This window comes from Penicillium manginii (genome assembly GCF_028828005.1).
Source record: "Penicillium manginii strain IBT 31320 chromosome Unknown utg000011l:1.0-1395921.0:1.0-1396616.0, whole genome shotgun sequence".
NCBI lineage: Eukaryota > Fungi > Ascomycota > Eurotiomycetes > Eurotiales > Aspergillaceae > Penicillium > Penicillium manginii.
Window position 1 is genome coordinate 356994 of NW_026643112.1, and position 15708 is coordinate 372701.

The 15708-nt window shown below is 48.1% G+C and overlaps 3 protein-coding genes across 3 annotated transcripts; 2 read left to right on the plus strand and 1 right to left on the minus strand.

Moving 5' to 3' along the window:
* Positions 1-3281: 3281 nt before the first annotated feature.
* Positions 3282-5929, plus strand: N7533_013401 (Zn(II)2Cys6 transcription factor; the record flags this gene model as incomplete). Its single annotated transcript, XM_057110051.1, has 8 exons — positions 3282-3371; positions 3432-3455; positions 3553-3668; positions 3767-4221; positions 4305-4597; positions 4647-5084; positions 5141-5391; positions 5443-5929. 8 exons carry the CDS (start codon positions 3282-3284, stop codon positions 5927-5929), a joined length of 2154 nt encoding a protein of 717 aa, XP_056952753.1.
* Positions 5930-7413: 1484 nt separating this feature from the next.
* Positions 7414-11419, minus strand: N7533_013402 (ABC transporter B family protein; the record flags this gene model as incomplete). The annotated part of the gene is made up of 5 exons (XM_057110052.1): positions 7414-8088; positions 8136-9145; positions 9201-10101; positions 10155-10434; positions 10488-11419. The coding sequence occupies 5 exons, from the start codon at positions 11417-11419 to the stop codon at positions 7414-7416; spliced, it is 3798 nt and encodes a 1265-aa protein (XP_056952754.1).
* Positions 11420-12580: 1161 nt separating this feature from the next.
* On the plus strand, positions 12581-15676 carry N7533_013403 (uncharacterized protein; the record flags this gene model as incomplete). Its single annotated transcript, XM_057110053.1, has 6 exons — positions 12581-12779; positions 13129-13538; positions 13587-14644; positions 14861-15073; positions 15143-15565; position 15676. Coding segments are annotated over 6 exons (2304 nt in total).
* Between the last annotated feature and the right edge of the window lie 32 nt (positions 15677-15708).

The following is a 15708-nucleotide window of genomic DNA, read 5'->3' on the forward strand; positions in this document are numbered from 1 at the left end:
CCGTTTCCATGCAAGAAGCCGAGAAAAGAAACATCATCAAGACACACTTGCAAGATTCTGTCGCACTAGGCTTATTGTATCTGCATTCGATACTTTACGCATCACTATTTGAGAGAAAGGAATCGAAGCGACCTAAGTAATAATTAAAGTAGAACCTCCCTGAATATATCTGATATAGCTAAGTCTGCATTATCGCCTGTCATCAAAGCGCTCCCTCTCAAGTAGGAGCTTAGATAGATATCAGAGAGATTTAGATATCAGAAATACGACATTCTTCCAACATGATCACAATGAACGACTACCATTTTTGCTGGAACGTCAGGCCATCGTTAAACTCTGAGATATTAGAGGTGAATGACACTGCCGGATCTCGAGGGCCAACGGGTTACACTGCATGGCTCGGAAGTGCTTCAACTGCATAAGTTAATTGGTCAATAGTTACTTGCTTTAGGACAACATGTATAGCGCATAATATCACAGGATCCGTGTCGCCGCATACATCCAATATCGAAGATCAATGTGAAATGACTACATCTCACATGTATAGAAATATAGTAATCAATGATATCCTCGCGATTTTCATCCCAATTATCCACATATATAATGGACTGATCTGAATTTCTTTATGTCAATGTGGTGGTACTGGGTCGTATCCGAACATGATCTAGGTCTAGACCAGACTATGCAGAATAGGCTTTCTGCAGCTCTCCTAAGTGGGCCATTTTTTCTGTACACTGGAAGGTCCAGGTTTTTCAATTTTGCTCATAATCAGGCCGAAGGCGGGTGCCAAGGTGGGACAATATCCCTCCGTGGTACTCAAATGTATCCCAACGTCAGAACAGATAGCGGATGGCTTCACGAAGCCCTTTGCGCGAGACAGATTTGAATGGTTTCAGAAAGGCCTCGGCATTGAAAAATAGCTCGGTCAGACATGAGCCTTCAAGAACCTGAAAAACAAAGAAACGTGGATTCAGGTTCCCTTTCCTTCCTTTTTACCATTGGTTTTCTGGGAGGTTCCAATGGGATTTGGCAAACGTGATGAGATATCGCCAATACCCTTCTGACGAAGGTTATTAGCGAGTGAGAGTGTTGAAGTATCCCGGTTGCTGAGATGATAATAATGAGGCTGGGATCACATGCATACACATATATGATATATTTGACTCTCACACTACTTGTATTTTAGTTAAAAAACAGACATGACATCCAGCACAACACACAGTCAACTCTTCTTGACAATAGGAACATTGAAGCATCACTTAATAAACCAGCAGGTTCCCCATATGACAGCCCGCCCACGGGTTTGCTAAGACCCAACCCGGCCCAGGGGCTGGGTTTTTGCGGCCGGGTTTGGGCAGTGGGCGGGTTTTGGCAAGGCCTATATACGGTATACCAATCTCTCAGCTCACTTGTATCTTAGACAACACATGCAACACAACACGCAATTAACTCCCCTCAATAACATGAACACCGAAGCATCACTTACCAAACCACACTTTTTGTCACCACCCATCTTCATAGTAGAATATCTGCAGAAATAATTAATCGAAAAAGTCGTCGTTGAAAGGAGTCGTTAAGAGAGTTTGGGAAATTAATTTGAGCGAACTGTTGAAATTATTCAAGGAGATAGTTGAAATGACAGATTAGAAAAGCCTTGAAATACTTGCTTACTGAAAGTCGTTGGAAATTAAGCGTGAAGAACTCATAGGAGTCGACTATCCAAAGCAGGTAAATCCATTACTGGGGGATTTAATCCCTAATGACGTCGTTCAACAATCGACTTAAACAAAAAGATGCACTCCATATCTGTCAGGTTCCAAATGTCGGTGGTGTACAAGCTTCAAATAGAGATAGTATATACGCAGGTCTTCTCAAATAGTTGTTGAACGACTTTATCATCGCTGTTCAAAAATGGGTCTTTGTGGGCGTGTTTCTGGACCAACGCACCTTCTAGTTGAAGGGGCATTTATGACACCCAAAATGGTGTCGCTACAGAATGAGTGGCAGTGTTCACCCACTTGAGATGTATTTATCGAGGGCAATTGAATATTCGTGAGTGGACTCTTCGGCCATGACTACGCTTTGTCAGAGGAGACTAATTACCCCTGTACCACGCTTCCAGGCATTATCGGGGACGACAAATGAGATCCGGCAGCGCCAGATCCAACAACAGTCGATTCAGCGCCGATTTATTGGTGGGAGAATCTCCGGCGCTGCTTTAGAGGGGAAAAGCGCGGTGCATTTATGCGCCGTAAAGCGTACAGTGCTCTCAGAGTGCCCTAGACATATTACGTGTCGGCGATGAGGATAAACCCTTCTGCTCCTCGATTCTGTTCGAAATATGCTCAAGTCTCCTCTCACCGAGTCAGGTGCATAATAGAGCAATGCGCCCTCTCGAGCCCAGCAAAGAGAGTCTTGTAAGGTCCACAACATGACACGATCCACATACAGGCTTTCCACAAGCGTGGCGGTGGTGGCAAGGGACCCATTGTTCTGGTTCGGCTTGTCCATCGGAACTCATATTGTCCGCAGTGGCGTGGACTTTGAGGTTTGGCGGCAGGCTGGAATCGGGTGTGGGTGCGCGCAGTATTGTACACAGTAATACGAGCGCGGCACTGCTAGTACGGAGTACGAGGCAACTTGAACTGAACCAGGGAAGAACCTTGTTGACCTTGGCGATGGAGTCGAGTCGGACTTAGAGCGCAAGCATTTCCGCTAATCCCAATCTTCGCCCGGCTGGTATCCTCAATTGAGTACATACCAGGACACTGCATGTGCACCAGATGTGATTCTCCTAGGCTCGGAGGCCGGAGCTCGCGGGGTGCGTGACCGAGCGACGGCCCGTCTCCATCCAGTGAGGTGAGTCATCAGGTCAGCACATTGACGGCGAGAGCAATTCTGACAACAAAGCAAAGCAAAGCAAGGCAAAGCAAGGCAAAGCAAGGCAAAGCAAGGCAAAGCAAGGCAAAGCAAAGCACTGTGGTAGTTGTGTCAAGCTCAAGCGAGCCCGAAACCTCAGTCTTGCTGTATTGCCACAAAACACCTATTGTTCAGCTACTGTCTACGTCATCGTTGGACTGCTCACGATTTATGCTGAGCAAAAAATCTGCTCCCCGCTATAGTACTTCCAGTGCTGTTTCCTATCACTATAGTACCCTTTCCCCTCCATTCTCTGGGGCCGAATTCACTCTTTCCGCGGCCCGAGGTCTCCGTCGTTGTCTAGCATAGCAGGAAATCCCCCAATTTTGCGATATCTGCTGCAACACCTGCGCCGCCACAACATGGATGAGGGCGGTCAGCTCGAGACCGGTGGACTTGGTGGTAATGGCACTGGATGGTCGCCAGTAACCCCCAATGCGAATCGCCAAGCTGTGAGTGCCTCCGTCTCTCGCGTTTCAGCCTCCTGACACAGACGTTAACTTCTGTCATAGTGCGATCCTTGTCGTACTCGCAAGGTATGCATGTGAGCATGAATGCGGAAGACCCACACATACCCTTGAGTCCTTTCACATGATAAATTGCAGAGCCTCAAGCTTATGTACTTATGTCTAGGTTCGCTGCGATAGAGAGTCGCCTTGCTCCCACTGCATCAGCACCAAAGTTGTTTGTATCTACACTCCTGTCCAACCCCCAAAGAAGCGCACGCGCATTCTCCTCACTCCCCAATAGTACGCGTACCCTGGTCTCCATCCGCCTGTATCCTTTCTCATGATATCCTCTCTTTCGACTTGCACATTGTCTGACGTATCAACTCCCTGCTTCGTAGTGAACGAAAGATAGACCTCATCGACAGCAGGCTCGAAAAGGCAATCAGGCTTTTGGAAAAGCTCCAAGCGAGCGAGTTGTCCGACGGCAGCTCTCGGCCACCCGGAAATTCGCAAATCTCTACCCAGACACCCCCCTCTGTCTCAACGCCAGCCAGCGACTCAACCCAAACGAAATGGGCTCATGGGCAGGTGGCCGAGGGAGACTCCTCTTTAGCTGCCCACTCTGCCTTTGCCAACGAGTTTTTACAGAAAGTTATCGCCACCAATCCCCTCCAAGCTTCCAGCCCAGAATTATGTAACACTCTTGATGAGCTGTCTTCTATCCTAACCCAGGGAGATGGTGCAGTTGATGAGCTAGCGTACCCGCATGCCAGGCCCATTCAGCGGGTCAACCTCCCAGGGTATGAGATGCCTCCCCTAAAGAAGGCCATTGCTTTGATCCGTATGGCGAAAGGTACCCCCCCCCCCTCCCCTCCTTTCTGGCACAAATTCATATTCATCTGGCCGCTCAAGCTAACGCTGTGGTTGATGCTTTAGCCAAACAGCTCGTGGGGAGCGGGTGGATCTATGAGTTCCTCCCATTCCAACGATTCACAGACACGTGTCTTGACGTCTACTTCAATGATAATCACTCCGAAGCTAACTTTATCACTGTCAACGCTGGCCTTTATTCGCTATTTTGGGACTACAGTTTCCAGGTCGTCCCACAGGAAAAGGACGAATGCATCACCCATGCTCACCTGTGTCGCGACAACCTTGAAACTGTTTTATCAAAACTGCCATTGCATTTATCTGCTACTTCTGACACGATTCTTGCTCTCCTTTTTGGCGTATGTAGTCTGTTTAATAATTAGAATGCTTGTGCTGACCGCTTTCGAGGCTTTCTATGCTATCGAGCTCTCAAAGCCTTCTCTTTCTTGGACATTGTCAGCAAAAGGATCAGAACTCTGCCAGACCTTGGGCTATCACAGGCTTGCATCGGTGAAAAATGACAAGCAAGATGAGTTCCAGTACAAACAGTTTTTGTTTTGGAGCATCTACTTCATTGACAAGAGCCTGTCTCTGCGGCTGGGGCGACCCTCGACAATACCTGACTGGGATATCACGGTACCACGGCCATCAACCAATGATTCTCATTCTGAGCCGGTTTTAGCATACTTTGTACTATCGATCGAGACGGCGCGATGTCAGGGCAATATTTACGAGATGCTGTATAGCCCCACTTCCATGACACAGTCCGACCAGGTAAAGCAGTCTCGGGTCGAGGCTTTGGTGTCTGATCTACGCAACTTGGAGGCGAAGACTTGGGAAACCAACGTAGGTGAACGGCAACAAGCAAGTGGGTGAACACGTTACTAACATATTTACCTAAGATGAAATGGTTTGAAGAAGCAAAGGAGCAGTCTGGGGAGGATTTGATCAACTTCTTCTACATTTCAGAAAATGTCCCTCGTCTGTCTCTCCAAACCCTTGTTCATCGAGCAGCTCCACCCCTGCCTGGCTCTGCCACAACATTCAACTACAGCTGTATTGCCGCCGCGAGAGCCACCTTGGAGAAACACGAAGAATGTATAGCACTCATGCACAAGAGTGCAACATCCTACCTCGCGATTTACATGCATTGGTAAGAATCTGTCTTCATATCTCTTATCTCGCGCAGTGCTGATGTGCATAGGACACTTCTATTCGCTCCCTTTATTCCGTTCATCGTCATATTCTGTCATGTTATCGAAACCCAAGATGAGGCGGATCTAGCCCGCCTCCAAGCCTTCGTTACTTCTATTCAGTCTGCCTCATCTATTTCTGGACCCGCCGCTAAACTGCACCGTCTGTTTCAGGTTCTCTGCAGAATTGCTATGGGTTATGTGAAGTTCCGTTTTTCGGCAACGCCATTGGAAGGGTGGCAGGACAGCTCAAAGATAGACACTTATCTGGACGCGCTAGGATTCTCCTCCGCCAGTGCATGGATTCCTGGCAGACAGCATCACCTTATTCCTCAGCATGATAGTAGCAATAAGGAGGCGGAAACCAACGATGCAAGAACTAGTGCAGACGCGACGAACGATGAACTTCGAGTTATGAATCCGATGATGTGGATGGCAAATAGCGCAGAGTTGGAGGAATGGCTTGAAAACAACGAGGTCATGACAGGGTCGATTTAGAAAAAGGGTATCACAAGTTAGATGAAGTCCTAAGTGATATTTACAAGACTTTCGGGCCCCGCGGAAACGCGGCCCTGAACGCGTATCTGACAAAAAGCCAAAAAAAAGGTAAAGGACCCTTGGTAATAGCACGTATCCCTGGGAATAAGGGTGTTAATACTAAAACTCCTTTTATGATATTTCATGATATTTTATCATATTTATAACTAGGAAAGGAAATAAAAAAAATAAGAATAATGATTATAACTGTCCCTCATGAAGGTCAGACGCCATTATATAGCGTCCTTGTAGGGAGAGCAAAAAGGTGGGGTTAGGTACCTAGGTGATGGTCTCTGGTCGCATTTCCTTTGTTGTGGTTGTTGATTGTACGGGTTCTCTATTGCCATGACGGCAGCGGATGTACGAGTTTTGGCAATAGAAGAAAATTTCCCACAATAAGTCTTCTTCTTTGTTTGGGCTCTAGCCGTTAAACTTTTCTCTATCCTTTCCTCTTCTCTGACTAAACTCTTCTTGTTTTTTTGATACGGAAGCTTTTTATTGATTTAATCATGGCGCCTTGCACACCTGCGACTACTGTTTTTGTATGGAACCCGAAGGTTGTTTGGTGTCTTCACTACTTCTGTACCAGTATTAAGAACTTTGACCCCTCAAGTGATGCGGCCGTTAAGATTTACTGCCACCTTTTAAGGTCTATCTTGTGTCGTTAGTGTTCCGCAAGGAATATGCTATGTTTGAGCATATGTTTTGTTGACCTTCCCCTCATTCTTGGTCATCACTAACAATCTGGATAGACCACAGTGTGTATGCATGGTAATGCTGCCAATCTATCCGCGGATCTCGTGTGGTACACCAGCTTTTAGAACACAGGCGATGACGGGCAGGATCTCTAAGCCAAGAAGATTATTAAGGGGATTAACGATGCGATGGAGACCTTGTGTTAGGCCTTCGAGAACGTCGAGGTAGCCCACCGTAGCTTATGGTCTGACAGAAAACAGAAAAAGGATCAGGCATTAGGCTTTCTAAGCTATAAGAATCAATAAGTATTGTATTAACTTCTTGTCATGTTTCGCAGCCGAAGAAAATCGAATCTGAATTATTCTGTGCAACTTGTCGTCGGGACCTCGCGCATATCCCCCCCCCCTTCGCGATGCGCTGTGAAGACTGGCAAGTCTATGACTTTCATAAGTTGCTCCGCTTGCTTCCTAGTGACGAAGGGTATGTTGAAGACATAGTGGGTACCTGTTGCCTCTGAAGGTCATCGTGATATTGTGCCCTATTCCCAGGATCTCGTGAATGCGCTATGGATCCGATGACCGTCGACGGGGACGGATATGAAATCTTCTGTTCGAGTTCCGGCTTTACCCCTACCGATAATTGACGGTTGTGCCCTCATTCTAGTCTTATAGGATGATACTACTCTCATTTGTAGAATACAGCAAGCTTTCAGCGGTAGAGTGTTGCTGCAATATTCCTCAAATCTAAATCTAGTCTAAAGCTTGAGCCTCACACATCTTACTATACATGCCACCCGTGCCAATCAATTGGGAGTGTGATCCCATCTCCACAATCCGACCCTGGTGAAATACACATATCACGTCCGCGTCCTTGATCGTACTCAACCGGTGTGCAACAGCAACCGTAATCCGATCTCCATCCCTCGCTGTAGCAATCCCCGCTTGCACAACCCGCTCACTCTCGGTATCAAGTGCGCTAGTAGCCTCGTCCAGAAGAAGAATCTTTGGATCACGGATCAGCGCTCTCGCGATTGCAATACGCTGCCTTTGACCACCTGAAAGCTGTGATCCGCCAAACCCAACCAGCGTAGCTAAGCCATCAGGGAGAGACATAACAAATTCCCATGCATTAGCCACTCGAAGGGCAGACTCTATTTGACTGTCTGCCACATCGAGATCACCCCGGGAATCACATCCGAGACCCAATGCGACGTTTTCGCGTATGGAGATTGTGAAGAGGTCTGGTTGCTGTTGCACGAGGGAGACAACCTTGCGATAGAGGCGTGGGCTGAGACTTGGTAGAGGTGAGGAATTGAGTGTTATCTGCCCTGAGGATGGATCGTAGAACCTTTCCAGGAGAGCTATGATAGTTGATTTGCCACATCCAGATGAGCCGACGAGGGCTATAAATTGGCCTTTCTTAACCTGGGTGGGTTTAGTTTCCATTCGCGAGACCGGGGAGGGTAACATACGCTGAGATCAAGGCCTTTCAGAATAGGAATTTCGGGTCGACAAGGATAGGAGAACTTGACCTTGTCCAGATCAAGGGTATGCACTGCACCAGGGCCCTGTTCACGACTACCATCTCTCTCCTGCACTGTTTTCTGAAGATCATTCAGCCAGAAGAGATAGTTTGCAGCGTTGACACCATTCGTGATGCTACTAGAAAACTGGAAGAGCTGAGATGCACTCTGCGCGGAGAAGAACACCCCCAGAAAGGCGACAAAGAATGCGTAAATGGTAATCTCACCAAACGACAGCAGCCGACATCCATACCAGAAGCCAAGTGCCAGGAACCAGTATTCGGCAGATTGTGTAAAGGAAAAGCTCGCCATTATCGCAAACAGCGGACGCTTCAACTCAGCAATCGCTTCATCTAGCTCTCTCGTGTATCTTTCCAACACACAATGCTCTATACCAAGGGACGAAATCGTGCGAATGGAAGTAACGGCCTCTGACGCAATAGACGCGCTAACTGAATAGCGCTTGGAAGTATCCCGATCAAGCTTCGCATCCAGCCTGATCTTCAGATACCCTGAACCGACCAACGAAGTAAGACCCGCACATGTGACCACCAGACCAAGTTTCCATGAGTAAACGAGTGCCAATACTGCACATGCGAGAACATTCAAGGCAGCGATCAATACAAGACCAATGTTGTACCCCATCAGTTCGAGGATAGCCTGTGGGTTTGAATCCACGCGCGCAACCAGTGCACCAGTGCTATTCTCATCACGATCGAAGAATTCAATATCTTGGTGGAGGATGTCATGGAGGCATTGTTTCCGGAATTTGTGACCTAGATGCTGGGCGACAGTATTGGTTGCGTAGCCGAGAATGAAGTAGGATATAAGACAGCCAGCAGCGAAAACGATAAACATGGTTGCGAGGAAGTTGCCCCTGTGTTCCAATTCAATCGTTGGCAGGGTGAAGATCTCAATCACACTAGAGAGAAGAACCGCTTGGCCCGGGAAGGTCGCTCCTATTTTTGTTATTAAAAGGGAACGAATGGCAGGCGATCACTTTCGCTCACTTACCACCAACTAGACATCCAGCAAATACCAAATAGTACACGTAGCGAATCTCGGGGGTTTCTCGGAGGAGACGATAGATGATAAAAATGATGTTTCGTTGCTTGCATTTGTCGTAATCGGCATAGTCATTCCGCGGTATGTTTCCATTGAATTTGTCGACGGAGCTGTATGATGCTGGGACTGAAGGTTTATTTACGATATCCACTTTCTCGTCGTTGTCAGATCCGGGCTCAAACTCTGGCTCTGATTGGCTCGACACAGCCAAGTCTTGTGCTCTCACAAGTTGAGCGTATTTAGCGCCACGTGCAAGCAAAGAATCGTGTGTTCCCTGCTCAACAATGCAACCCTTTTCCATAACAATAATGTTATCGGCCTTTCGGATGGTCGCAAGCTTGTGTGCAATGACAATCGTAGTCCGACCTTCTGTAGCTTTATCCAGGGCCTTTTGAACAACACCTTCGGCATGCGGATCTAGAGCACTAGTAGCCTCATCTAGGAGAAGAACCTTAGGCTGAGAGACAATACTTCGAGCGATAGCAATTCGCTGCTTTTGACCACCTGACAAAAGGCCACCACGTTGGCCTATGTTAGTATCGTAACCATTCGGGAGGTCCATAATAAAGTCATGTGCAGAGGCCATGGTAGCAGCGTCTTGGATTCGTTCCATTTGCTGATCCCTAGGGGCATCTTCCCACTTTGTGCCAACAAGTCCTTGATTGATGTTGTCAAACACAGTACCCTGGAAGAGGATTGGCTCTTGCTGGACGAGATGGACATTTTTCCGGAGCCAGCTGAGATTCAACTCGTTGAGTGGATGGCCATCTAATTTGATGGTTCCTGCCGCAGGGTTATACCAACGCTCGAGGATGCCGACAATTGTACTCTTTCCTGAGCCAGATTGACCCTGTAAATATTTCAGCTTCAAACACGGCCATAACGACTTCATGATTAACTCACCACCAGAGCAGTGACCTTGCCAGCCTGGACTCGCATGGAGAACTTGTCAAGGACGTTCACCTCAGGCCGAGTGGGGTACGCAAACGTAACATCGGTGAACTCAATATCTCCTACAACCTCTGATGGCTGATGGCCGTTTGTATCATACGGATCAATTTCAGACTTGCGATCCATCAAACTAAACAGCGTAGATGCCGCAGTGGTGGAGCGAGTGAAGTCGACCATGTAAGGGGTAAGCATGGTCAGCTGCGTAGCAGCGATGATGACCGACATGACGACACTGGACTGTTAACAAAAAGCCCTATCTACTTTTGGTTAAATAAAGAAACTCACGTAAAGATACCCCCCGGTTCCCCAATCTCTTCCCTAGAAAACATGCGAATACCTTGCCAGAAGGCCAAACCGTAGCCTAAATAGACAATACAGTATTCGGCAGAGAAAAACGTGCCGAAAATTATTGAAAGTTTGCTGCCAATCTTATGAGCACTAGATAGGTGCTCGTCAAATCTGTCAACAAGCCTATCCCGAATTTCAAACGCATGTGTAGTCCGCACGCTGGAGAGAACGCTTTCTGCAAAGTGATTAGCCTTCGCGTTGATCTCGAGAATCTGATTCTCATAAACTCCCATAAAGCCTCCCGCAATACCATTGACGATCATCGTCGCTGGTGCAATGCAGAGGCATATCAGGGTCAGTTTCCACTGCACGACGAAGGCGATTATGAACGCTGTGATGAATGCCGCAATGCCCTGCAAAGCAAGACCAAACTTCTCACTTATCCCACCCTGGATCATGCGCCCATTGGAGGTCGCTTGGGTTGCGATCGAACCTCCAGTTCCAGCATCAAAGAATGCCACTTCCTGACCAAGAGCTGACTTGAGATACTCATGTCGAATGTTCCGAGTAATGACGTGAGCGGTGTGGGTGAAAAGTGTGTTGTAGATATAAGAGAGGACGAAGCGGGCAATACCGAGGTATACAAAGTACAGAGCGAGCTCTGACGCTTCCGAGCGAAGTTGGGATGGAGAGGATTGCGATGATGTGAAGTCGGTGATGCTGGTGACAAACTGGCCTAAGATAAGAGGTTGGAAAGCGATGCCGGAACCAGAAGCAACAGCTGCGACGCATGCAATGATCTGTAGCGAGAGCTCGAAAGGCCCGGAATACCGGAAGATTCGCTTGTAGGTGGAGAACGAGCCCTCGGGCTTGACTGGAGTCGGCGATGTTATCGCCCCCTTTTCGCTTTCAATCGCTTTGGTATCCATGAGGTAGCTCTAGAGGATTGCTAAGCATGTAGAGACCGAAGGACAACTCTTGAGGTGTTCTGGCATTAAGGGCGTCATTTTGGGTTTATATACTTACGGTTAGTAAAGAACAGGGAACATCTCTCATTTCGGGGCCGCGATGTACGGCCTCCGCTGCGGATTTCACGGGCTCCGGCCCCACTCACGATCGTGGATCAGCGGAGCCATCCATGGATGTAAGGATCCAGAACCTATAGTAAACTAACTAATAGATCATGGATGATTTGCTAAGTCATGCTGCCTTTTTTTTTTTTGCCCGTTTGGTTTTCCTTTTCATGCGGGGTCTCCTTTCGGATTAGGGCCATTCCATGTGGCCAATGGATGATCTTAGTAGTATTGGACCTTAATCTTGGCCTCTATGGATACTTGGGGACCCTGTCTCGACGCCTCAACCTCGCCAGCGTCTATCTCCCAAGGGACCTAAGCAGTTTCTACTTTTGCGTCCTCGTCATGGAGGTTACGCATCTTCTCGGTGGATTCGATGTTCCTGAGGCCGTATCCTCGACCAATCGGAATCCGCCGATGCCGCGAGGTGTTTGTCATTGATCTGGGCTCCTAACCCTTTATCACCATTGTTAGATAACTCATAGTCAGTGCGGTGCCTGTCGATCCCGCAAGTTATCCCTCGATGCCACGTTACGGTCGGTAGATTAGAATCTTTCGCGACCTGAAATCGATCATTATGGGAAAAAGTAGTAATGCATGGAAAAATGGTATCAGCCTGCTCAATTTAGAATACCTGGACAACATATATAACTAGCTATGAGATAATACGATTACCAATAGAGTGCCAAGCATTCTGGCTGTTGTTACCATTCGTAAGGGTACGCCAGCTCTAGAATCTGATAGACGAAACCTTTGTGGGGCTGAGATGGGTGTGGTTCGGGCTCGGTACAGTCGCCCCCCGAGTAAAGGGATACACAAAGGGCACATCTGTCCTTGTTGCTTGCTCACCGAGTGCTCCTACCTCCGCATTATCTGTGTAAGCGAGTTTGCATAAAAATAATAACCAGACACTACTTCCACCCTTTTCATCTTCTCTCCTTCCATCCTCCACTTATTTACCACTTATTCTCTTTGCCATTTACCAGAGCAACGCGCCCAGGCACTGTTCCTTTTATCATGGCCCCCAACGGTGGAAAACTTGAAGACGTGTCGAGGACAAGCTTCGGATACATCTACCACCATTTGTTCCTGCCTCCAAAACTTCCGGGTGCAGACGACACCTCTCAAAAGAACGACACAACCCTTTTGGAATTTGTGCAGCAGTCATTGCGGCGTTTTCTCCCCGAACACCATGATCAGGACGCGGTGAAGGCAGGTATCTCGATACTGAAGTCCTTAAGGACATCGAGGAACCCTCAAGGATACCTGAGGGAAGTTGTTGTCCGAGATATTCTGAAGGAGCTAAAACGCTTTTTGAATTTGTTTGGCTCACAGGAGGAAAGCTTACCAATGTTTTACAGCACCTGTAGCAGCACTACAAATCACAGAACAAAATGCTGGTGTTTTTATCAGCAGAAACGCGGACACGGTGTGCTTTGAGGTTTTTGAGCTATCACCAAGAAACGAGGCTGTGGTGTCCATACGAGGACGGCTCGTGCGCCATTTCCCGGCAACTGCAGTGGAAGTCACAGCCGCTGATTTCGAAAGCTAAGACTTTCAGGTAGTCATGACCAAAACTCTCACCAAGATGAGCCAGCAAACTGTAAGAGAGACGAAGCAGGTGACCAAGAAATACAAGCAAGAGAAAGAGGACAACAACGAGACATCTGACCCGATGATTGTTACCGAACTCCTTGCAAGCATCCTCCGCGGATGCGGTAAGGAAGTTGCTGTGGACAAAATCTGTAAAAACACCCGCGATGATGTGATATGGAAAGACAGCAAATTTCCTTGGCGTCGCTCTTCGGCTTGGCTTCTAATTCGAGTAGCCCTGCAGTTGTCTATCACACGACTTTCTGCGACTGGAAGAAATACCTACAAGGAGTTCAAGGCATTTCTCATGGCTCAAGCTCTTCACGCTGCCAATGACCACCAGAAGGTTTCCAGCGACATCCTTCAAACTATGTTGAATAAGGTTTCACGTCGTCTCTACAAGCTCAAGAGACCAAACGATGGGCCTTAGCTGGTTAATATCCAACATATCGTCTCAAAAACTTCAGAGATTCTGCATAAGCGATGGAGGTATATCATGGAACAAGCTGGACCGCCATTGAGCCTGAATGAACTATCCAAGTTCAAGATTGAGGATAATATCACCTTCTCCCTTAGCGATACGGAAGCTTTCATCAAGTCGATAGCTCAGCGAAAAGCGGCGGTTCTCGAATCCAGGTTTCGTCCGACTTCAGAACTCAACTCCTTGCCCCAGAACCAGTTGCCATCCGTTAGATACTGGAGTGAGGATTACACGCCTTTCAAGCTCCTCGAGATTGAGTCGTCGGTGGCAGAGAACCTTCAAACATGGATCGATTACCATATAAGCAAAGCAGATAATCCGGTGAAGGGTTTGGGATATTTGATCGAGGCATACCACGCCAAGGCAGCTAGCTACTACTCCGGACGCCCCGAGGGAGCTTCACGAATGATTCTCACTATCTTAGAACTCTGGTATGCCGCAGACGTAGCCACCATTCAAGAGCTTCCCCTTTTGGCAGATTACAATCCACCGATTCCAGCCGTCCTGTGGCAATCGCTCTTACTTGGTTCAATGCGGGACATGAGGAGGCTTCAACGTCTTGAAATCTACATCCGGGATCGCGTCCCATTTGCAGACAAAGCGGATAAGCCTTATATTCTTGGCTCATTTGGCTCGCCCGGCTCCTTCGCTGTCAAATTCTTTCGCAACTCGACTCAGCTCCAGCAGCTCAAGTATGAGATTGAGGCAGACGCCGCGGCTAAGAGACAGGAGAAACGCGATGAGTTTCGCAAAGCCAAGACGGAGTATGTCAAGCTGATGCAGAAGCACGCAGAGAGCGAATGCGATGTATCTACCAAGCGGGACGCAGGAGGGATGGTCTACATTCATCCGTCTTCATGCCGAAGGTGCGGCTTCGAATCAAAGGCCAACTCCCTTGCGGTTTTTGTGAACGAATGGCCCCTGCCGCAACACGAACTCGCTGCGCAGGCTACCGTTTTTGAGATGGCTGCTCCTGTGACTTTCTCGCAGTGGAGAGACCTGACAGTGTACTTGATCAATGACGTCCTCCTGTGCCGACCTAGAAATCCATCAACTCCACGGACCACCTACTCTTTAAAGTCATATCAACCTCTTAAGCCCTGGAATGCAACCAAACCGAGTTTCCGCATTCATCTGCAATCAGAAACCAAGCCCAACGCTGTCATCCATTGACGGGCATTGCCTGTCGGGCAAGCGGTTGAGTCGGACGTCTGCCTGAGCAGCGGAGTTATGTACCAGTACTACGAGGCATTGACCGACGACTTATCTGAGCTGTGTGTCTTTGAACTCCCCAAGAGAGCCCATGCACTGGATCAATTCCTTCGTCGCAACTGGAGAAACCCTGATGACCAGACACCGAATGAGGTAATTGTCAGCCAATTCGAGTGCCCTGAGTGGATGCCCTTGAGAGAGTTCAAGGCACTTACTGGTATGGCGTATGGGCATAAGATTCAGTGGTTGAACATTTTAACGGAGCTGGCCATGCCGAACATCGATTGAAATAGACGCGAAACGGCCATGTTTCTGCTCCAGATGAGCCTGCAAGCCGGCCCAGAGTCATCATTAGTCACCCGATCCACCTACTCGCGACCATGCGATGAGTTATTTGCGCGGAAGATTCTGGAGAGCCTAACTGGCTGCGTCTTGCGTGTGCAGGCGAATTTGGAGTCTTACACTGTCTTGTGGTCCTTCACTTTCCTGACTACGCGACTTTTGTCACTGGTTTCCAGGGACCTGTTACAGCCTTTCCTGAATCTTCTCGAGCAGTGCCGGGAGACTTCCTACAGGTGGGTAAAGGCACTCCTCGAGCGAGTGGAGGAGATGAGCGATGACGTGCAGAGGAGGGAATTCCTGGAAACGGCTTCGAGCATTGCATTGATCTGCATTGATTCATTCAACTTGACGATGGCTTTCTGCGTCAGATCTTGGTCAGTTCTCAACAGGCAGCTATTATATTCGAATGCTCTATCATAGTCCATGAGAATCTTTCATTGAAGACTGGTGACGACAAGATCTTTCTGCATGTTGTTCTTGACAGATGGCGGCGCACCATGTATCGGGCCCGACCCAT